General features: G+C 46.7%; 1 protein-coding gene across 2 annotated transcripts in view; it reads right to left on the bottom strand.

Moving 5' to 3' along the window:
• LOC125742623 (inactive phospholipase C-like protein 2) overlaps positions 1–17,855 on the bottom strand; it is a 77,213-nt gene that overhangs the window by 17,447 nt on the left and 41,911 nt on the right. For both annotated transcript variants that reach the window (XM_049014803.1, XM_049014805.1), the window contains exons 2-3: positions 12,121–14,607; positions 3,714–3,917 (exon numbers count right to left, since the gene is read on the bottom strand). In XM_049014803.1, the coding sequence (XP_048870760.1) occupies positions 3,714–3,917; positions 12,121–14,607 (2,691 nt within the window). The remainder of the gene's footprint in view (positions 1–3,713; positions 3,918–12,120; positions 14,608–17,855) is intronic.

Genomic DNA, 17,855 nt, shown 5'->3' with positions numbered 1-17,855 from the left:
TGACAACTCTATTGGAGCTACAGGGCGCTGTTCTATACAAACTATTCTCTACTTTTATTTCAGAAATGTTCTTTTTGCCAGTGGGACACTGGAAACTATGATGTATATATAATGGTAATCCATCCATCCATTTTCCAAAATGCTTATCCTAGAGGGTCGCAGGGGGTCCGGAGTCTATCCCGGAAGCAATGGGCATGAGGCAGGGAACAACCCAGGATGGGGGGCCAGCCCATCGCAGGGCACACTCACACACCATTTAGCAAGTCCAGTTAGCGTCAGCATGTCTTTGGACTGTGGGGGGAAACCGGAGTACCTGGAGGAAACCCTACGACAACATGGGGAGAACATGCAAACTTGTACACATTAAACCCAGGCGGAGACTCGAACCCGGGTCCCAGAAGTGTGAGGCAACAGTGCTAACCACTGCACCACTATGCCACCTCCAATAACGGTAATAAAAATCTATATTTTTTTTAAATATATTTTTTTATTGCATGTAGGCCAAAATAGTTAGGGTTAGGGTGAATTTCTATACTCACGGTATTTGTTTTAGAGAAATTCCTCCAAAATGGAACTAAATGTCTACAAACACAATAGGCAAACACAGGAAAGGAAAAATTCTCATCCTTCCTGCTTTTCATTTTGTATTTATTTGGAATTCACCTTCCTTCCCATTCCAACCAGATTTGGTTTCAAAATTAAGGGCTTCATTCTTATTAAACGAGGATGACATTGTATTTCATTTTTTATTGATATATTTCAGGCAAAATGGTCTTTGTCAAATAATGTCTTGGAGAAACTGACCCCACACCCAAACACTTAGAGATGGAAAACAGAGAGGACAAAGGTAGTAGCCAAGCAAGCTGATGCATTTTTCAAAGTGAAAGTCAAATCTTGTAAAGCTGAAAATGCTGTCCTATTTGTCAAGGGGAAAAAATTATAAATACACACACACACACACACACACACACACACACACACACACACTGCCTGGCCAAAAAATAAAGTCGCAATTTGAATTTATATCAGCAAATACTTAAGAGCCAATGGCTGGATCATTATTACAGCTCAGCAACATTATGCAGCAATAAAGTGAAGTCAGCTGAGTACCTGAATCTACTGGCCAGGTTACACCATCATGAATCTTTTCTCTTCCCTGTTGGCACGGGCATATTCCAGGACAAGAATGCCAAGATTCATTGGGTTTGAATGAGTGGTTCATTGGGTCAAAGAGTGGTTCAGGGAGCATGAGGAATCATTTTCACGTATGACTTGGTCACCACAGAGTTGTGACCTTAACCTCACTGAAGGTCTTTGGGATGTGCTGAAGGAGGCTTTATGGAGGTTCAACTCACTTGCCAATACAGGATCTCAGTGAGAAATGAATGCAAATCTGGATGAAAATAAAGGGTGAGATGTTGCATAAGCCTGTGGAAACAATGCCATGACAAATGTGCACCATAATCAAAGCTAAATGTGGTCCAACGAAAAATTCAAATGGCGACTTTTTTTTGGCCGAACAGAGTATTTCAGCACAACGCTGAAGCAATAGAGGACAAGTTTAAAAAGTTAATGTGCTACATTGTCCAACTGAAGATGTAAAACCCTTGGAGAACCTGTGGCTTTCTTTGGAAATTGCAGTCAACAAGCAACATCCAACCAATCTGATGGACCTGGAAATACCTGCCATGGAGAATAGTCAATAATCACTCCTCAATAGTGTAAAAAGCTGGCAGCTACTTACCCCAAAATGTTATTACAACAAAATTCTGCTCTACAAATAATATTGTGTATGGTTCAGTACTGACGCAAGCAGCAATTTTCAGCTTTTCATTTTCTTTAAAAGATTTGCTGGCAATTGACTTTGACTTTGAAAATGTATTGTCCAAGGCAGCACAATACAAATTCTGATAGGACAAATAGAGTAGACTAAAACCTCGGATTGTGAGCATAATTCGTTCTGGAAATGTGCTTGTAAGCCAAAGCATTTGCATACTGTATCAACACAAATTTTACCATTAGAAATAATGGAAACTCAGATGATTCATTCCACAACCCAAAATATTCAGATAAAAATTATTCATTTAAAATATAAAGTAAAAATACATAGAACAAATTAACCTGAACTTTACCTTTGAAAAGAATGATGGATGTTGTGAGGGAGACGAGAGAGAGGAGAAGTGGAGGGTTATTTTGTACAACAACTAACGGAATCACTACAGCTAACGGAATCACTGCTATCTGTTGGCTTACTGGAATCTTTTTCTTTTTGTGCGACTTTAACAAGGAACCTATCTAATGACAGCCGCTTTTGCCTCCTTTTTGATTTCACGGAAATGTGGACATTGCATTGTTGTTAAACAGATTCATCGCTCGCACTGCTACGCCCTTATTCAGGTGGTGCTTTTCTGCTAAATTTTGACTACACAAATGAGGGACGCCGACGAAGACCGAGCATGGGAGATGATTATCTACAGTCTCACAACGAAAGAGAAGAACCATCGGCTGTGGTGGGATTATGTGATTTTAGGCAGCCAAAGCGTATACGTAATACTCGTATTGCAAGACCTCGCTCGTTTGGCAAGTTAAAATTTATTTAAAAATTTTGCTGATTTTTGATTGTACTGTATGTGTATTTATCATTTGCTATTCAAGCAAATATGATAACTTTAAGAGGGATTCAGTACTTTTGCAAGCCAAAGTGTGTAAAAACACACCCCAGTTAAAGGAAAAGTTTAAGGCTATTTTTCTGGGTAGCAAGTATAGTATATATTTCCTCAGAAAAAAACAGTTGGACATACATAAATTAACAGCAACACACTCTTTCATTTTCTACACTCGCTTGTCCTATGCTAGGTCACAGCAGTCCAGAGCCTATCTTGGAAGCTACAAGGACAAAGCAGGTAACAACTCATTACAGGAGTCCAACCCATGACATGATTATAATACAAAAATCTATTATTAACACTTCGACAATTTGTATGTTGTGTAATAACAGTAAAGGCTGTTCTATTTGGCAACTACAAGAATTTTGAGGAAACCCCTGAGGATACGTGGAGAACATGCAAACTCCACACACGGGGCCAGGGCGGAGACTCGAACCCCAGTGTGAAAAAGCAGTGCTATCCACTGCGCCACCAGGCCGCCCCAAAAGCAACACGATAAAAAAGGTTTTTTTTTTTGTTTTCCAAAACTTTATTGCTATCTTGTTGGATGGCTAGAAGAACACTGCCTCAGTTCCTAACCCTCTCCTCAGGGTCACCTCATTCCAAAATTTCACCACCAGCTCAATTAATCAGTTATCTGAATTAGTTAACTCAATCAGGTATAGATTATAGCAATCAAGTAAAAAAATACACTTTTGTATGATTGCTGAAAATACTATATACTGTATGATTTTAACACTAAAATTAGTGCTATTATACAATTTTCAATTGTAGTCCTGTTTAAATTACAGTATAAAGTAATGACATCTATGTAATTCATTTCAAGTGGAGTACAAGATCTGCTAGAAATTGATTCTTTTATTTTTGCTTTATTTTTGGAAAAAATACTGGTCTCATGTTCCGAAGCTTTGAAGGCAACCACAGCAAAGCCAGATTCCTGCCCAATGCTAAAACTATCACCTGCGGCAGCGTTCCTTGACTGGTTGTGAGAGCAGCTAGCATGGAAACGGGGCTCGTGTCACAGAGAGAGAGCAGAGTGGGGCTCACCGTGTCATAGGCAGTGAGGACCTTTCGTAGCAGCTCTGGGACGGGACCGTGGGCCTCCATGGCAGGGTAGGCCTCGTCGAGGTCCACCATTACCTGCAGGGGGCGCTCACTGTTCATTAGCCAGGTGGACACCGTCAGAATGCACTGCTTCATGTTGGCAGCCGGTGTCAGCCCACAGAGCTCTTTGAAGGACACCACGGCATTCTTAAAAGGAGAGCGAGAAAAAGCAATGATTCAGAAACAGTTACATGATCGGCCTTCACACTTCCGTTGACCAGTAGTTTTATTCATACCAGTGATGCAGGAGTGGAAGGTTAGAATGCCAACGCAACGTGATGAAGGATTACTCACATGTGTCTATTCTGCACTCTGCTCGGCAGTCATGCCTGTGTTGCTATGGACAGATTATTCCCAAAATGTGCACTGCATTGGCAACAACAAGCACTGCAAAGTATGCATCAAGATAAGTGGGTGAGAGCAGGTAAGAGAATCTTACAAGAGAAAATAAAACTCTGATCTGGGAAAGACTAATTTCTGATAACAAGATTCTATCCATCCATCTCCCACTCCGCCTGTCAGTATAGGGTCACATCGAGCCTGAAGCCAGCCCTGGGAGGCATAAGTCATGGGACACCCAGGATAGGATGGCAGTTAATAACAATTTTCTTTTCAACATTGGCTATCTACTGGACGCCCCTTGATGGACTTAAACTATGTTTCCAGGGATACAGCAAAACAAACCTCTAATTTTGCCATGTATCATGAGTGATGTATAATAACTGAAAGCACTGACCCTACAAAACCACAAAACAACTTGTGTCCACGGTCTGTGTCTTTTACAGCAGCAAAATCAACGGACTGTACAGGTCTCTACCTCCCACATTGGGCCCCAGCTGAAACACAACTCCGTACCACCATAGAGCAGAAAAAACAAAAAACACAATCCGTCTTTCAGCCCTCGGTACCTTCCAGTGCCTTCACGAGAAGATACAGGCAAAGAGAAAAAAAAAAAAAAAACAGGAGGGGAAGCAGTGTTCCGGGGTTTTCTTTGGAAGCTTTCCCTACAGCGTGGGAAAGATGGCTGCCTCTCACAAGGAACTCCAGCAGGACAGAAAGACGGCATTATGCGTGAGCGCTGTGTTCCAGGGCCTTGGGCTGGCCGATTCAAAGACTCGGCAGTCGCAAGCTCAGACACACAGCAGCAGCTCCTCTGAGCAGGTCAGACCCACACCGCGGACTTTGCCTGACCTTGGAAAGGTTTTCAGAGTTTCCCCGGATCCACAAAGAGGGGAGTGTTACGGGTGGGTGCTTACGAGAAGGTTCTATATTAGATGTGCATTGGTTTAAATCTGAGCACCCGGCCTTCAGCAAAAGGGCTTGTGATCAGGAACACCAAAAAACTGCCCATCATTTTGCACTTAAGTTTCAAACACTAGCTGGAATCTTCACCAGGGTTGAAGTGGCATGCTGTTCTGGCAAAGCTAAATATACTCTGAGTAAACGGCATTCATGTTAATGGCACACAATTAACAGTGCTGGGGAAGTCAGTCACATAAGTCACTGTGATTGTGATTGCAGACAGAGGTAGAAAGTCCAGGTTCAGAAAGTACAAGTCCAGACCAAGGTTTTCTTTCAACCAACCAGTTGAGGACTCTGTGACTGTGACTCTTTATGCTCAACTGATTGGTTGACGCAAAACCATGGTCTGGATTTTTACTTTTTTGACCTGAACTTTCCACCTCTGTCTGTAATGCATCACTTGCGTGACAAACTTCCCCAACATTGTCAATCAATTAAGACAAATGCTGTCAGGTCCACATAACTGCTACCTCTGTAGTTTTGCTACAGGTATGACAATAAGACCAACAGACTTGGGGCTATACCCGAAACACTACAGCTAAGTCAGTATACATTTGCTTTCTTATGCTGGCTTGTCTACACAAAGCATTAAACTGCACTAATCATTATCTTCAAGTATATTTTTCATATGATACAAAAATATCGCAAGCAGTACTTCAGTCTCAGCCTACCGTTGACTATAAAAGTAACAAGGGCCATAAAATGCACCATAAAAAAACAAGATCAAATTTGTTACAGAAGCTTACTGGACCCTATTAAAGCCCTTTGAGTAACAGACAGACACTGAGATCCTTAGTCCTTAGCTTCACGGCAGCTTTCAGGCTTAGTCGTATCTGTACGCCCCAGTCTCTTACATTCAGAATGTGATGAAACTTCACAGGCTACCTTACAGTACAACAGAGCTGGCTGGAGAGAGGAGCCGGACATCCTTCTGTGGACCGAATGTGAACTTTCATTTTTCATTCAACTGGCCTCCAACCAAAAGGTCACCCATTCAGTTTGTTTCTCTTATTTCAATTAGTTTTTCTTCGTTCGAAAAGGTTTAATCTAAACCAAGGCAGCCACCCAAGTGAAACACATGGACCCTCCAGTATGAACATTTTTTTCTTCTCAGGATCCCCAGAGGTTCACAGATCGGGCCCCTGTACTGTATGTCGGCAATTGAACATGCTGAGGCGTTCAGGGGAAAGCATGTGTGCAGTGTGTGACTCAGTGGGCTGCGACTCTGTGGTTGCGATGGCAATGCTGCCGGTTTGAATTCTGCCTTTGGCAGAGTCACGTCTCTGCTGGACTCTTGGGAAAGGTTCTTAACTCTCAAATGGTCCAGCAGCGCTGGATAAATGCCTGACCCCAGGCTTCCCTTGTACCTGTGTGTGTCTCAAAGAGGGCATGTATGGCAGAATGGCCCTGTAGTTGTGCAAATCACAAATAAAGCACCCTTTCAGTTTTCTAAAGGCATCTGAGACATTTTAAAATGCCCTTTCCATGATGTATAAACACATGTTTCAATTCTGGCCTTGAATTAACTAGTGTGTGAAATCAGAGCAATTCATTTATTTATTTTGTATTTCTCCTAAAAAAAAGCGACAAATAAAAAATTTCAATGTACATGATGTGAAAATTAACCATGGTGACCAGTACAGGAAATGTAAAAGATATTTGGGGGCACTTTTTGAAAATAGTAATAAATGCATGAGGTTTGGTTCTAATGTGACTTGAGCCCAGGTTAAAATGCATACCTTGTGCCAACATGAGTGAATACTGTAAAAGTGTCTGATGGGGGGGTTTAGAGGCCATGGGTAAGGAGACTTTGTGTAGCTACTCCCCTAGCAGAGATCGGCTTATTTGTTCCTATTAAAAAATAAAATTGGCTTCTGCCAGGTATCGTAAAAATGTTACATAGTAGCACTGTATGTAGTTACATGTTACTGTACGTAAAGTTATGTACTGTACATAATGTGAACAACTGTACTGTTTGTGTGAGTGTGTGTTAGAGACAGAAATTGAAATTAAATTAAAGGAATAAAAACAAAATGATGGCTTAATGTAGGATTAGGATATTGTCCTAAACTGGTAAATATTTATTTTTTAATCTTGGGGCCAAATTTTTCCTCCATAACTGTTTTTAGGGGCCTTTTAAGATTTCTTGCGGCATTTTGCCCTTTGTCCCCCCTGTTTCCGACATCGACGATAACATTTACTTCCGTAACCCATTCTGTCATAAATGCTTAAAAGGTCTCGTTATGACACTCAGTGTCATGGCCCGGCTCGTCGGCTCCTCGTGTGTGCCACACCCCCTGATTACCCGCGTGTGCGTCCCTGATTGTTTCCAGCCTTGTCTGATTACTTTGCTTAGTCTTGTCCTGTTTTAAGTCCTGGTGTTGCCTGTTACCCTTGTCCGTCATTGTGGATGATTGTTAGTCCCTGTCCGATGCTCCCTAGTCCCCGTTACTTTAATAAAACCCCGTTATTCCCCGTACCTGGTTTCCCTTGCCTGTTTCCCGCACGATCGCCGTCTCCAGTATTTCCGGATCGTGACAGAATGACGGACCTCCAGAAGAAGAGTAAGCGGAGGAAGAAGAGGGTCCCAGAGGAGACAATCCGTCTGGGAGCCTGCTCGCTCTCCCCTGCATGGCTCCCTCCAGAGAGCGAGGAAAAGGTACCCGAACTGGTTACCGCCCTGGAGCCGTCCCGAAGGAAGGAGTGCCCCGTAGCGATGTTATGGCCATCGAGCGAGGACGAAGAGGAGGAGCTCTTCCTCTTCCCGGACCTGGAGCCACACACTGGAGAGCAGCGACCGCCTTTAGAGCGGTACCTCTTTCGGCCCGAGCGGCTGGCTAACCGAGGTGTCAGAGCGATGAGGGACGTTATTCCCCGGGTACCCCGCGCTCTGATAAGGGCTACTTCTGCCCTACCCGCGCCGGACGTCCTAGTTCCACCTCCCGCGGCAGCCACCCCGGAGGCGTATCCCTCGCCTCTCCCAGGGAAGACGGCAGCCCTCGCCAATCAATTCTTCGCCCTCCAGGGGCTGTTCTGGAGGGCGTTAGCGGAGGTGGCACCTCCAGTGAGCGACGAGGTGGAAGCGCTCACTGTCCGTCTGAGAAGGGGCTTCGACGCGTTTACTCCCGCCTCCGAGCGGGAGGACCTCGACCGGCTGGCAGGGGACCTCAAACAGCTTCTCCAGCTACAGAGGGCCTCTGTTGCCCCGTCGGAGCAGCCGACTCTGATAGCGGAACCCGAGCCGGAGCAGCCGTCCCTACCGGCGGATCCCGCTCCGGGACAGTCGCCGTTGCCCGCAACACCGGCGTCCATCCAGCCGCCGTCGCCGCTGATTGCACAGCAGTCGCTGCCACCGTCTGTGCAGCCGCCGCCTTTACCCGCGCAGCTGCTGCCTCTGCCTGCGCAACAACCTCCGCAGTCATCTCTGCAATCGGCTCCAGCGCCCGATCCGCTGCCCTTGCCTGCGGCTCCGGCGCCTGAGCAGCCGCCTTCGCTCCCTGACGCGCCCGGAGACGCGCGCCTTGGAGAGGGGGCTCCCACAGGGGAACGACCGCCTCTGCCGGTGGACCCCGCGCCCGAGCAACCGCTCCCGCCTGCGCACCCGCCTGCGCAGCCGCCTTCGCTGCCTGCGCAGCCGCTGCCGCCTGCTGTTCCAGAGCCAGCACTTCCCGTGCCTGCAGCAGCTCCAGCGTCCACGCCCGAGGCGCCCCCTGACCGCGCTGCTGCAGCCCCAGAGGCGCTCCCTCCGCCTGCTGCAGCTCCTGTCCCTGACTGCGTTCCTGTCCCTGACTGCGTTCCAGTTCCTGTCCCTGACTGCGTTCCAGTTCCTGTCCCTGACTGCGTTCCAGTTCCTGACCGCGCTCCAGTTCCTGCAGAGGCGCCCCCTCTGCAGCCGCCTGCTGCAGCTCCCGGGCAGGCGCCCCCTCTGCAGCCGCCTGCTGCAGCTCCCGGGCAGGCGCCCCCTCTGCAGCCGCCTGCTGCAGCTCCCGGGCAGGCGCCCCCACTGCAGCCAGCTCCAGTTCCTGACCGCGCTCCAGTTCCTGACCGCGCTCCAGTTCCTGACCGCGCTCCAGTTCCTGACCGCGTTTCTGTCCCGGCGCCCGCTCTCCCTGCTGCAGCTCCAGAGGCGCCCGCTCTCCCTGCTGCAGCTCCAGAGGCGCCCGCTCTCCCTGCTGCAGCTCCAGAGGCGCCCCCTCCGCCTGCAGCAGCTCCAGTCCCTGTCCTAGTCCCCGAGGTGGTCCCGGACAACTCCATCTTGGCTCCTCCCTCTTCGGAGGTGGAGGAGCTGGAATGGGACCCCTTGGGGACAGAACTTGTAACCCCTTGTCCCTCGCCCCAGCGACATCAACCCCGACCTCGGGTCGGCCTGTCTGTGTCCCGCAGGGGAAGGGGACACAGACGCAGGGCTGGGGTCCCGCCCGCCCTGCCCCCTGGCTCGCCCTCCCTCGCCTGCGCTGGGGCTCGGTTGGTGCCCGTGGGTCCTGGCCCTCCGGGTCGGCTGTCGCCTGCGGGTCCCCCTCCGAGGCCTCGTCGCCCTGCCTCGCTCCCCTCTCCGGAGCCTGGTCGGTCACCTGCGGGCTCCCCGACGGCGGCTCCTCGGTTGCCTGCGGGGCCCCTACCTCCGGCCCTCCACCGGACGTCGCCGCCTGCTGCGGCTCCCCCCTCCTCCGGGCCTTCGCCGTGGGCCCCTCCTGCTCCCTCGTCCCCTTCCCCCGTGCTCCCTCCCTGGCCCCTCCGCGGGTCCCTCGCCCTGTCTCCTCGGCCCCTCCGGGGTCCCCTCCGGCTCCGGCCTCCCGGCCGCCTGCGGCCCCTCCGGCTGCCTCCCGTCGCCCGCTTAGGCTCCCTCGGGCTCCCCTTGGTACCCCCTCCTGCTCGCCCTATGCCTCTGCCTTCGTACCTCATGTCTTTGCCCCGTCTGCTTTTGTTAGTCGCCCGTCTGTTCCGCCCTTTCCTGCTCCTCGTTTCCCGATGTTCCCTCCTTGCACTCCCGCTCCTAGTGTCCCGCCTGTCCCTCCTGTCTCTCCCTTCCTGGTCTGTCTCTCCGCTTTCCCGGTCCTGTGTCATGTCGTGTCTTACGTTCTGTCTCTCGCTATGTTTTGTGCCTCTGTCCTGTTTCCGGTCTCTCGTTAGTTTTGTTCTTTTCTCGGTCCCGGTTCCTGTGTCCCGTTCGTCGCCTCCTCCCTGGCGCGCCCGGTGAAGCGCGCCTTTGGGGGGGGGGGTTCTGTCATGGCCCGGCTCGTCGGCTCCTCGTGTGTGCCACGCCCCCTGATTACCCGCGTGTGCGTCCCTGATTGTTTCCAGCCTTGTCTGATTACTTTGCTTAGTCTTGTCCTGTTTTAAGTCCTGGTGTTGCCTGTTACCCTTGTCCGTCATTGTGGATGATTGTTAGTCCCTGTCCGATGCTCCCTAGTCCCCGTTACTTTAATAAAACCCCGTTATTCCCCGTACCTGGTTTCCCTTGCCTGTTTCCCGCACGATCGCCGTCTCCAGTATTTCCGGATCGTGACACTCAGCAGAAAAATATTCATTCATAATTTTTGGAATTTTACTTCTAATGCATTTCAAGGGATAGTGATGCAGTTCATTTGGAACAGATATGAATGAAGCTGGTTGCTGAGGCAAAGGTGTGTGGCGAACTCAAGCCAAGATCCGTAGATCCTGCAGTTTGTTTTTTTTTATCTTATTTACAGTCTGCATTACATAGTTACACTAACAAATATTAGATAACACTAATATTTATATGCTTTATTATTTTACGTGATCCAAATCATTTTCAGCACAGTTTTTGGCTTATTGGTTATGAGTCTCAGCAATCATTCAACGAGGTTCAAAAATATTCCAGTTTAATTGTTCACAGCCAACTCATGAAGAACTGAAACTGCAAAAGTCAAGGTCTCACATCTGTAGGGGTGATGGCATAGTGTTACACTTCAATTTAATCAGAGTAGAAAAAGCATGACCTTCATCAAGGTCCAAATACATTTAAATCACTAATTTAAGAAAAGTTTAACTTCATAATTACTAGGCAGTAGTTAATTTACCACTCATCTTAGAAAACAGTACGCTTCAATATGAAATGTACCTACCTTGAATCCAGTGTGATCTAAACATATCTGTACTATGTACCAAAAAAAATCGGACAAATATAAAATTTATGTGTACTGATAAATGGACGTGCAAAAAAACTAAGACTGGCACAAGGCTTTCAAAGACTTTGGAGTGCAGTAACATCCAATTATAACGGACTTCAAGGGACCTGGCAAAACAGTTAGAGTTGCTGTATGCCCAGAACACAACTACAGGACACCGTTTACTCATGCCACACCCCAGCAGACACACTATAGATTATTATATTGTACATGTAGTAATCCAACTTTACCTGACCAGATGCGTGACTATTAAGAATCCCGACTACGTATCTGCGCTGGATATCACCGGCACGTCACACGCCTTGTAGGCGGAGCCTGCATGTCCGTTTTTGCCAAACAAAACTACAGCTAACAGCAGTCTTGAGGACCAAATTGTTTGTCCATTATAAGTGAAATTCCATTATATGTGAGTCCGCTATATCCGATGCTGTTTCTGCATGTTCTTAAAGGCGCACGGCCGGGATCAGCAGACCTCGTCTGTTATAGACGATATTCTGTTATTAAGCGAATCCACTATAATCGATTTTACTGTATATTTCTTTATCATAATGATTTTTCAACCCATTGTTTTCACAAGGTCCAGCTCTAAGCCAGTGTCTCCCAACCCAGTCCTCGGGCCCCCCCCCCGACAATCCACACATTTGTTCCCTCCCAGCTCCAAACACCCTCCTATCAGGTATTTGGTGTTCTTGATTGCTTGTACTTGGTTCAACAATTAGCAAGGACATGGTTGGAAAACACTGCTTAGAGAGTACAGGAATATAAGGAGCTCCTCTGCTCATCAAGTGAAAGAAAAAGGAAACACCTACAGTATGGGAAATTATATCAGGCTATGCATAGATACTCAAGTCTGCCTTACAGTGAAACAAAAAACACGCAAAGAGCAGCCAGTTCAATACCTGCACGTTTTCTCGCAGGTCCGTAGCTTCTCTCAGTGGCTGCGTGGATGCCCTGAAGACCTCGTCCACTGCTTTGATTCCAGTTGTTTTGGTAGAGGTATACTCCCTTGCTTTCCGCCCTTTCCTCACGGACAAACCCCTCTTGTGGGCCTTGCCCCCACCCCGTCGATTCGTGATGGCAATGTGCGCGAAGAGTGTGGTATTGACAAGGAACTCCCCAGTCAGGGACTGTAGTGGAACGTGTCTGTATCCAGGCTGCAGGCACTCAAAGGGAATGGTGTACTGTCCGATGAACTCATCCCCGATGTAGTCGTCGTCCAGCACCACGAAGCGGAGCACCGCTAACTCCGGTAGGTTGATCTGAAATTCAAAGCTCTCCTCAAAAGCAGGGTTGCCCCCATTCTGGGAGACGGTTTTAGTCCTTTGCTCAGCACAGTCCGCAGGGATCCCATGGATTTCCACGTAGACATAGGGCTCCACCACATCACCTTTAGCAGCAGATCCCTTAGGCTTGGGTAGATTCTGACCACTTATCAGTTTGATGTGCAGCAACTGAGCAGATACCCCAGGAAGAGAGTCTCTGGCATTAGCACTGAAATAGGACACCTCCTCCCTCATAATCGCAGGCCGGAGCACGTAGCCACAATTTCCGTTCTGGCGAAACCAGCCCAAGTTGAGGTCCATCATCAGGCCAGGTGTCTGATAATTCATGGCCACAATCTGACATCCACACTTCCAGAAGTCCTGTGGGTTCATGTTACTGGCATCGATTCTCATGGGGCTTGGGTACACCCGAGAGAGGAACCTTTTGTTGAAGCACACAAAGTCCTCTGGGGACTCATTAGCAAATCTGTTAGCATCAACTTCATTGAAAGAGCACATCTCCCAATATTTCTGACACCTCTTTGAGACTTCAAAATCTCTGAATTGCACTGACTTGCACAAAGTGACTAGATTGGACAGCTCCTTACACAGCCTCAGCTTTTTACAGCTCATTCCATTAAGCTGGTCCCTCTCATCTGTGCCAAGTCTTCGGCTCATTTCCATTCCCTCATCCTCATCTGTAACATCCCCTTCGGAATCTGGGTGACTGGGAGGCAGCTGCTTTCCTTTAAGGAGTATCTTCCTTTTCAGTTTCTCAGGACTGGGCAGGTAATGTTCTCTGGGGTCAGGGGGATTCACGTATAGCTTGTCGCCAAGAATCTTCTTGATGTGCTGCGCCATGACCTTTTGTTGGCGAATGCTACAATGAGTCACCAGGCAGAGGATCAGAGGGTATTCTGAGCTTTCAAAGGCATATTGGTTGATGACATCCAGGACCTTGCAGAAGGCTAGCTGAGAGGTAACAGAATTTCCCACGTAGATGTGAGGCTCATTGTCAGGGCCATCCCAAACCACAACCTCTACGCTGCGGCAGCCCATCTTAAGTGCCCTGATGTAGCCATTAAGGTCTGAGGAACCCCAGAAGTGGTCTTCAAGAAGGGAGGCATTGTGTGAGGCATTAATGTAATAGTGCGAGAGAGGCTGCGTCATGTCCTGACAGACAAATTTGTGCTGAGGGTCAAATATATGGCACTCAGATGAGAGGAGGTAGTGCGTGAAGCCATCAATGGAGAGGTACCCTCGCTCCTTACCCTCTGTAGATGGCTCATATTTGTGTATGATCTCCATGCACATCTCCTCTGTCACCCCTTCCATCCCTTGCTCAACCTCCACAAAGAGCATCAAGTCCTTACAATCCAGGTATTCCTTGTTGCTGGAGAACTGAACCAAGAGGAAAAAGATCTCAGGTCGGGTACACAATTCACAGTAGGCCTCTGTGAATATGTCAATTGTTATCTCCTCCCCATACTGATCTCTAACCTTTTGGAGCTCCTTAATCTTCAGCTGTATCTGTGATACTTTCATCCCAGGGTTCAAGCCCCTGATAATTTGGGTGGCTTTGGGGAGGTCAATGTGTCCCTTTTTTTCCATGTCAGCTGCTTCAAACAAGGAGCTGATCCAGGAGGTCCTCAAGCTGGCCTGACTGGGTTCAATAATGTCTACTGTGTGCCTCCCATAGGAGACTAGGTAGCGAAGACCCATCACCCAGGTGTTGACTACGTCTGCTGTGCTGGCCACCAGGTCCAGGGACTCATAATTTTCTCCATAGATAATGGAGAAGGCACACTCCTCAGGGAACTGGTCAGAGAGGCCATTGCTGCGGAGCACTGGGGTCTTCTTCCCCAGCCGCACCTCCTTGATGCTCTTGATTTCCAGCTTTGCCTTCTCCGAGTCCTTCTTGGAGGGTTCCCATCGTAGCCAGTGCATGTCCGGATCCAGCAGAAAGTAGCGGCTGTACATGCGAGAGTTGGAGCGTACCTTCTTCATCTCGCAGCCCTCCATCATGAAGGCCATGCAGGCTGCCGTGCTGTTGATCTTGCGATCGTTGGGCATAGTGCTGAAGGACACGGTCTTCTTACGCACCTGCTTTTGCTTGGAGCCATCCTACAGAGATGGAATGGAAAGAGGTCACTTTACACAGCACTCTACTATGTATTCGTCGACATATGTGTGTATAAAGTCTAAATGCACCGTGATTGCTGAAAACACAAGGGCATAATACAGGAATGCAGAGATGAAACTTAAAAGAATACCTGTATAAAAGCTTAGTACAGCAAAAGCAACAAAGAAATGAGCATCCTCCTCACTGTTTCAGCTGTATTTGTTGTGCTTAAAAATTACAGCTATTTATTAAAGGGAAGGTTGGGGGGCTAGTAAAAAAAAAAAGGTTAAAATACCCCAAGGGCATAATTATCCTCTTGTTTAATATCTCTGTGTCATATTATAAGATGGCAGGGAGGCGTGGATGTCCTGGGGCAGAGAGAAGTCAGGGAGAAGTCACCCCTTCAGCTCATCTGTTGCACATAGTCACTGTATATGACTGAGTGTTTGGCCCAGCTTGCAGTGGCAGCCCTGTATAAACCCGGGCTCTCTCCTCCATGCCGACACCAAAATGACCTTTTTTTTGTTTTTATTCCGTCCTGCTGCTTTTTTCATCCCGTTCCATTATATATATATATAATATCCATCCATCCATCCATTTTCCAAACCACTTATCCTACTGGGTCGCAGTGGGGCCGGAGCCTATCCCAGAAGCAATGGGCATGAGGCAGGGAACAACCCAGGATGGGGGGCCAGCCCATTGCTGGATCCACTCACACACGCACACCTATGGGCAATTTAGCAAGTCCAATCAGCCTCAGCATGTTTTTGGACCGTGGGGGGAAACCGGAGTACCCGGAGGAAACCCCACGACGACATGGGGAGAACATGCAAACTCCACACACATGTGACCCAGGTGGAGACTCGAACCCGGGTCCCAGAGGTGTGAGGCAACAGTGCTAACCACTGCACCACCATGCCGCCCCTATATATATATTTATATATATATTCACACACAACAACATTTCTAGATAATGAATTTCCAAAAGCATTTACTTTTACTGTTTACCTGGCATTTAAATAGCCATCCACCACTGTAAGATTTTGAGCTTCAGTGTCCCATTTGTGTACTGATTGTGTTTTGCTGTTTTCCAGAAATGTGGTCTGGAAAAAAAAACGACTATTGACACGGTAAATGTTACCCATGAATAAAACGCTTTATTGAGACTGTACAAGAATATCATGTCTAAGATTCTTTAACCATTTTATGCTTCTGGTCCAAGTCTCTGACTGTGCTGAAATAACTTTTAAGCAAAATATTAAGTGAATCATGGACCAGCACCAATTTGAATGTTTTCGGACAACACAAAACAACGTTTTTAAAGCTAATTAAACGATGTCTGCATTGTAAGAAGGGGAAAAAATCCTCCAACTTGATGACCATTAGTGCTAAGAATTTCTGCCAGTCACTACCAAACAACCTTGCCAAATTAGAAATGGTAGGTATGCATTTCCTGTGGTATTCCTAGAGATTACATCTATTGCAAAGCCTGCAGGCCGATACATTTACATGCACTTAACATTAGGCGGGTGAAGTGAAAGTTTTCGTTCTTGCTACAACTGCATTAAACACATGGAGTTTGTGCAATTTCTCTGTCTGATTTTACAGTAACACTTTGCTTGAGGGAGCACAAGTAACTTAGTTACTATTCAAGTACAAATCAAATATAGTGCATGAAATATATGATCCATTATGACTGATTAATGATGAACAAACAATGGGATCAATACGTAGCTAACACTTAGTAGTTTTTGGTTAATTAATACATTAAGTAAGAGTGTACTATTATAATGTTTGTGCCTCCTCAAATAAAGTTATTGATTTTAGTCTTGTTCTTGTAATTTTTAGCTATGACTGACAAAATAAGCGAATGTGGGACATGCAAACGTTTCTTGGAAGTCTAATCATTAAATTATTGTCAACATGTTTTTGTGGAAAAATTATGGCCTTGCAAGGATGTTTATGGGGACAAGGAAACAAAATTTTAGTTCTCATGCTTTCGTAACTAGTTCTCTGCTCATCCAACCCCCCGCCCAGTAACCCACAGTGATGGAGCAGCTGGGCCTAACTGGTCTGTCACATCACCCTGCCCACAAGCGTTCTGGGCGGGACCACATGGAACAGGGCAGCTGCAGAGGCAAACTGCTTCAAAAACGTCGATCAAAGCTTCTATATGAAACGTGGCCCGACATCAGTAAAGCCAAACACATCACATTGGTAATGCATGGGCATTTCAAATGGAGCTATATTTCATCTGTGCGGTTTTACTGATTCTGATGCATTTTTTTCTTTAGTCTTGCTGCCATGCTTCCAGTGTCCACACATGGCAACCTGAGGTCTCTCGTTGGCCATGAGACGAATTACTACACCGTCCTTCAGAGGCCAGACATGATGGTTCTGTGACATCAACAAATGGACATTAACGAGATCACACGAAGCAAAGCTTCCCAGATGAATCACTTTTCCCTTAATCACTTTAAACGCCTTTTTCAAACAGAAACTGATCTCGGCTCATATTTTTTATTATTATTACTATAAAACTGTGGTATAATTTATATTGTGTGTTATATTACAATATAAATCATAACTTTACTTTACTTTGGTCCTGCCTAAGCATAGGACTGGCCACAAAAGAAATATTTTTATAATGCAGGTTATTTACAGTATAGAGATTTTCATGTATTATAAAGAAAAGTCAAATCAACACTTTCATTGTTGTGAATCTTAACCCTCTGGAGTCTGAGGCCACTCAGCCCCTTTTGAGACCTGACAAGCCCTGACATCTTTTAATATTTCACCTATCTAAAAAACCTGTATCCCAAAGTGCTACACATGCTTTTATTCAGCACAAACTGAGCACCAATAATCTGAGACCATTTAGAAAGTCATTCTTCTGTTTTTTGTTTAAATCAACTTTAAACATACGCTTACACTATTTAAAACTATTTTAAACTATTTTAAACTATTTTTAAGCTTTTGTAGGTTTACACATTCTAAAAACATGCGGATGGGTGAAATGATGTCACTAAATTGCCTATAGTGTATGAGTGCGTGTCAGTTGGCTTGCATCCCATCTAGGATGTCCCCCCCCCCTCCCTCATGACCTCCCTCTCTGGGTGCAGGTTCCAGGCTGACTGTGACCTGCACTTGATAAGCAGATATGGATTGGAGTGCATTTCTTAATTATTAATCTACTAAGTATGGGCAATCAATATATGACGCCTTCACTCTTGAAACAAGATAACATCAG

The sequence above is a fragment of the Brienomyrus brachyistius genome, chromosome 5, assembly GCF_023856365.1.
Source record: "Brienomyrus brachyistius isolate T26 chromosome 5, BBRACH_0.4, whole genome shotgun sequence".
Classification (NCBI taxonomy): Eukaryota; Metazoa; Chordata; class Actinopteri; order Osteoglossiformes; family Mormyridae; genus Brienomyrus; species Brienomyrus brachyistius.
This window is presented reverse-complemented; position numbering and strand designations above follow the sequence as displayed.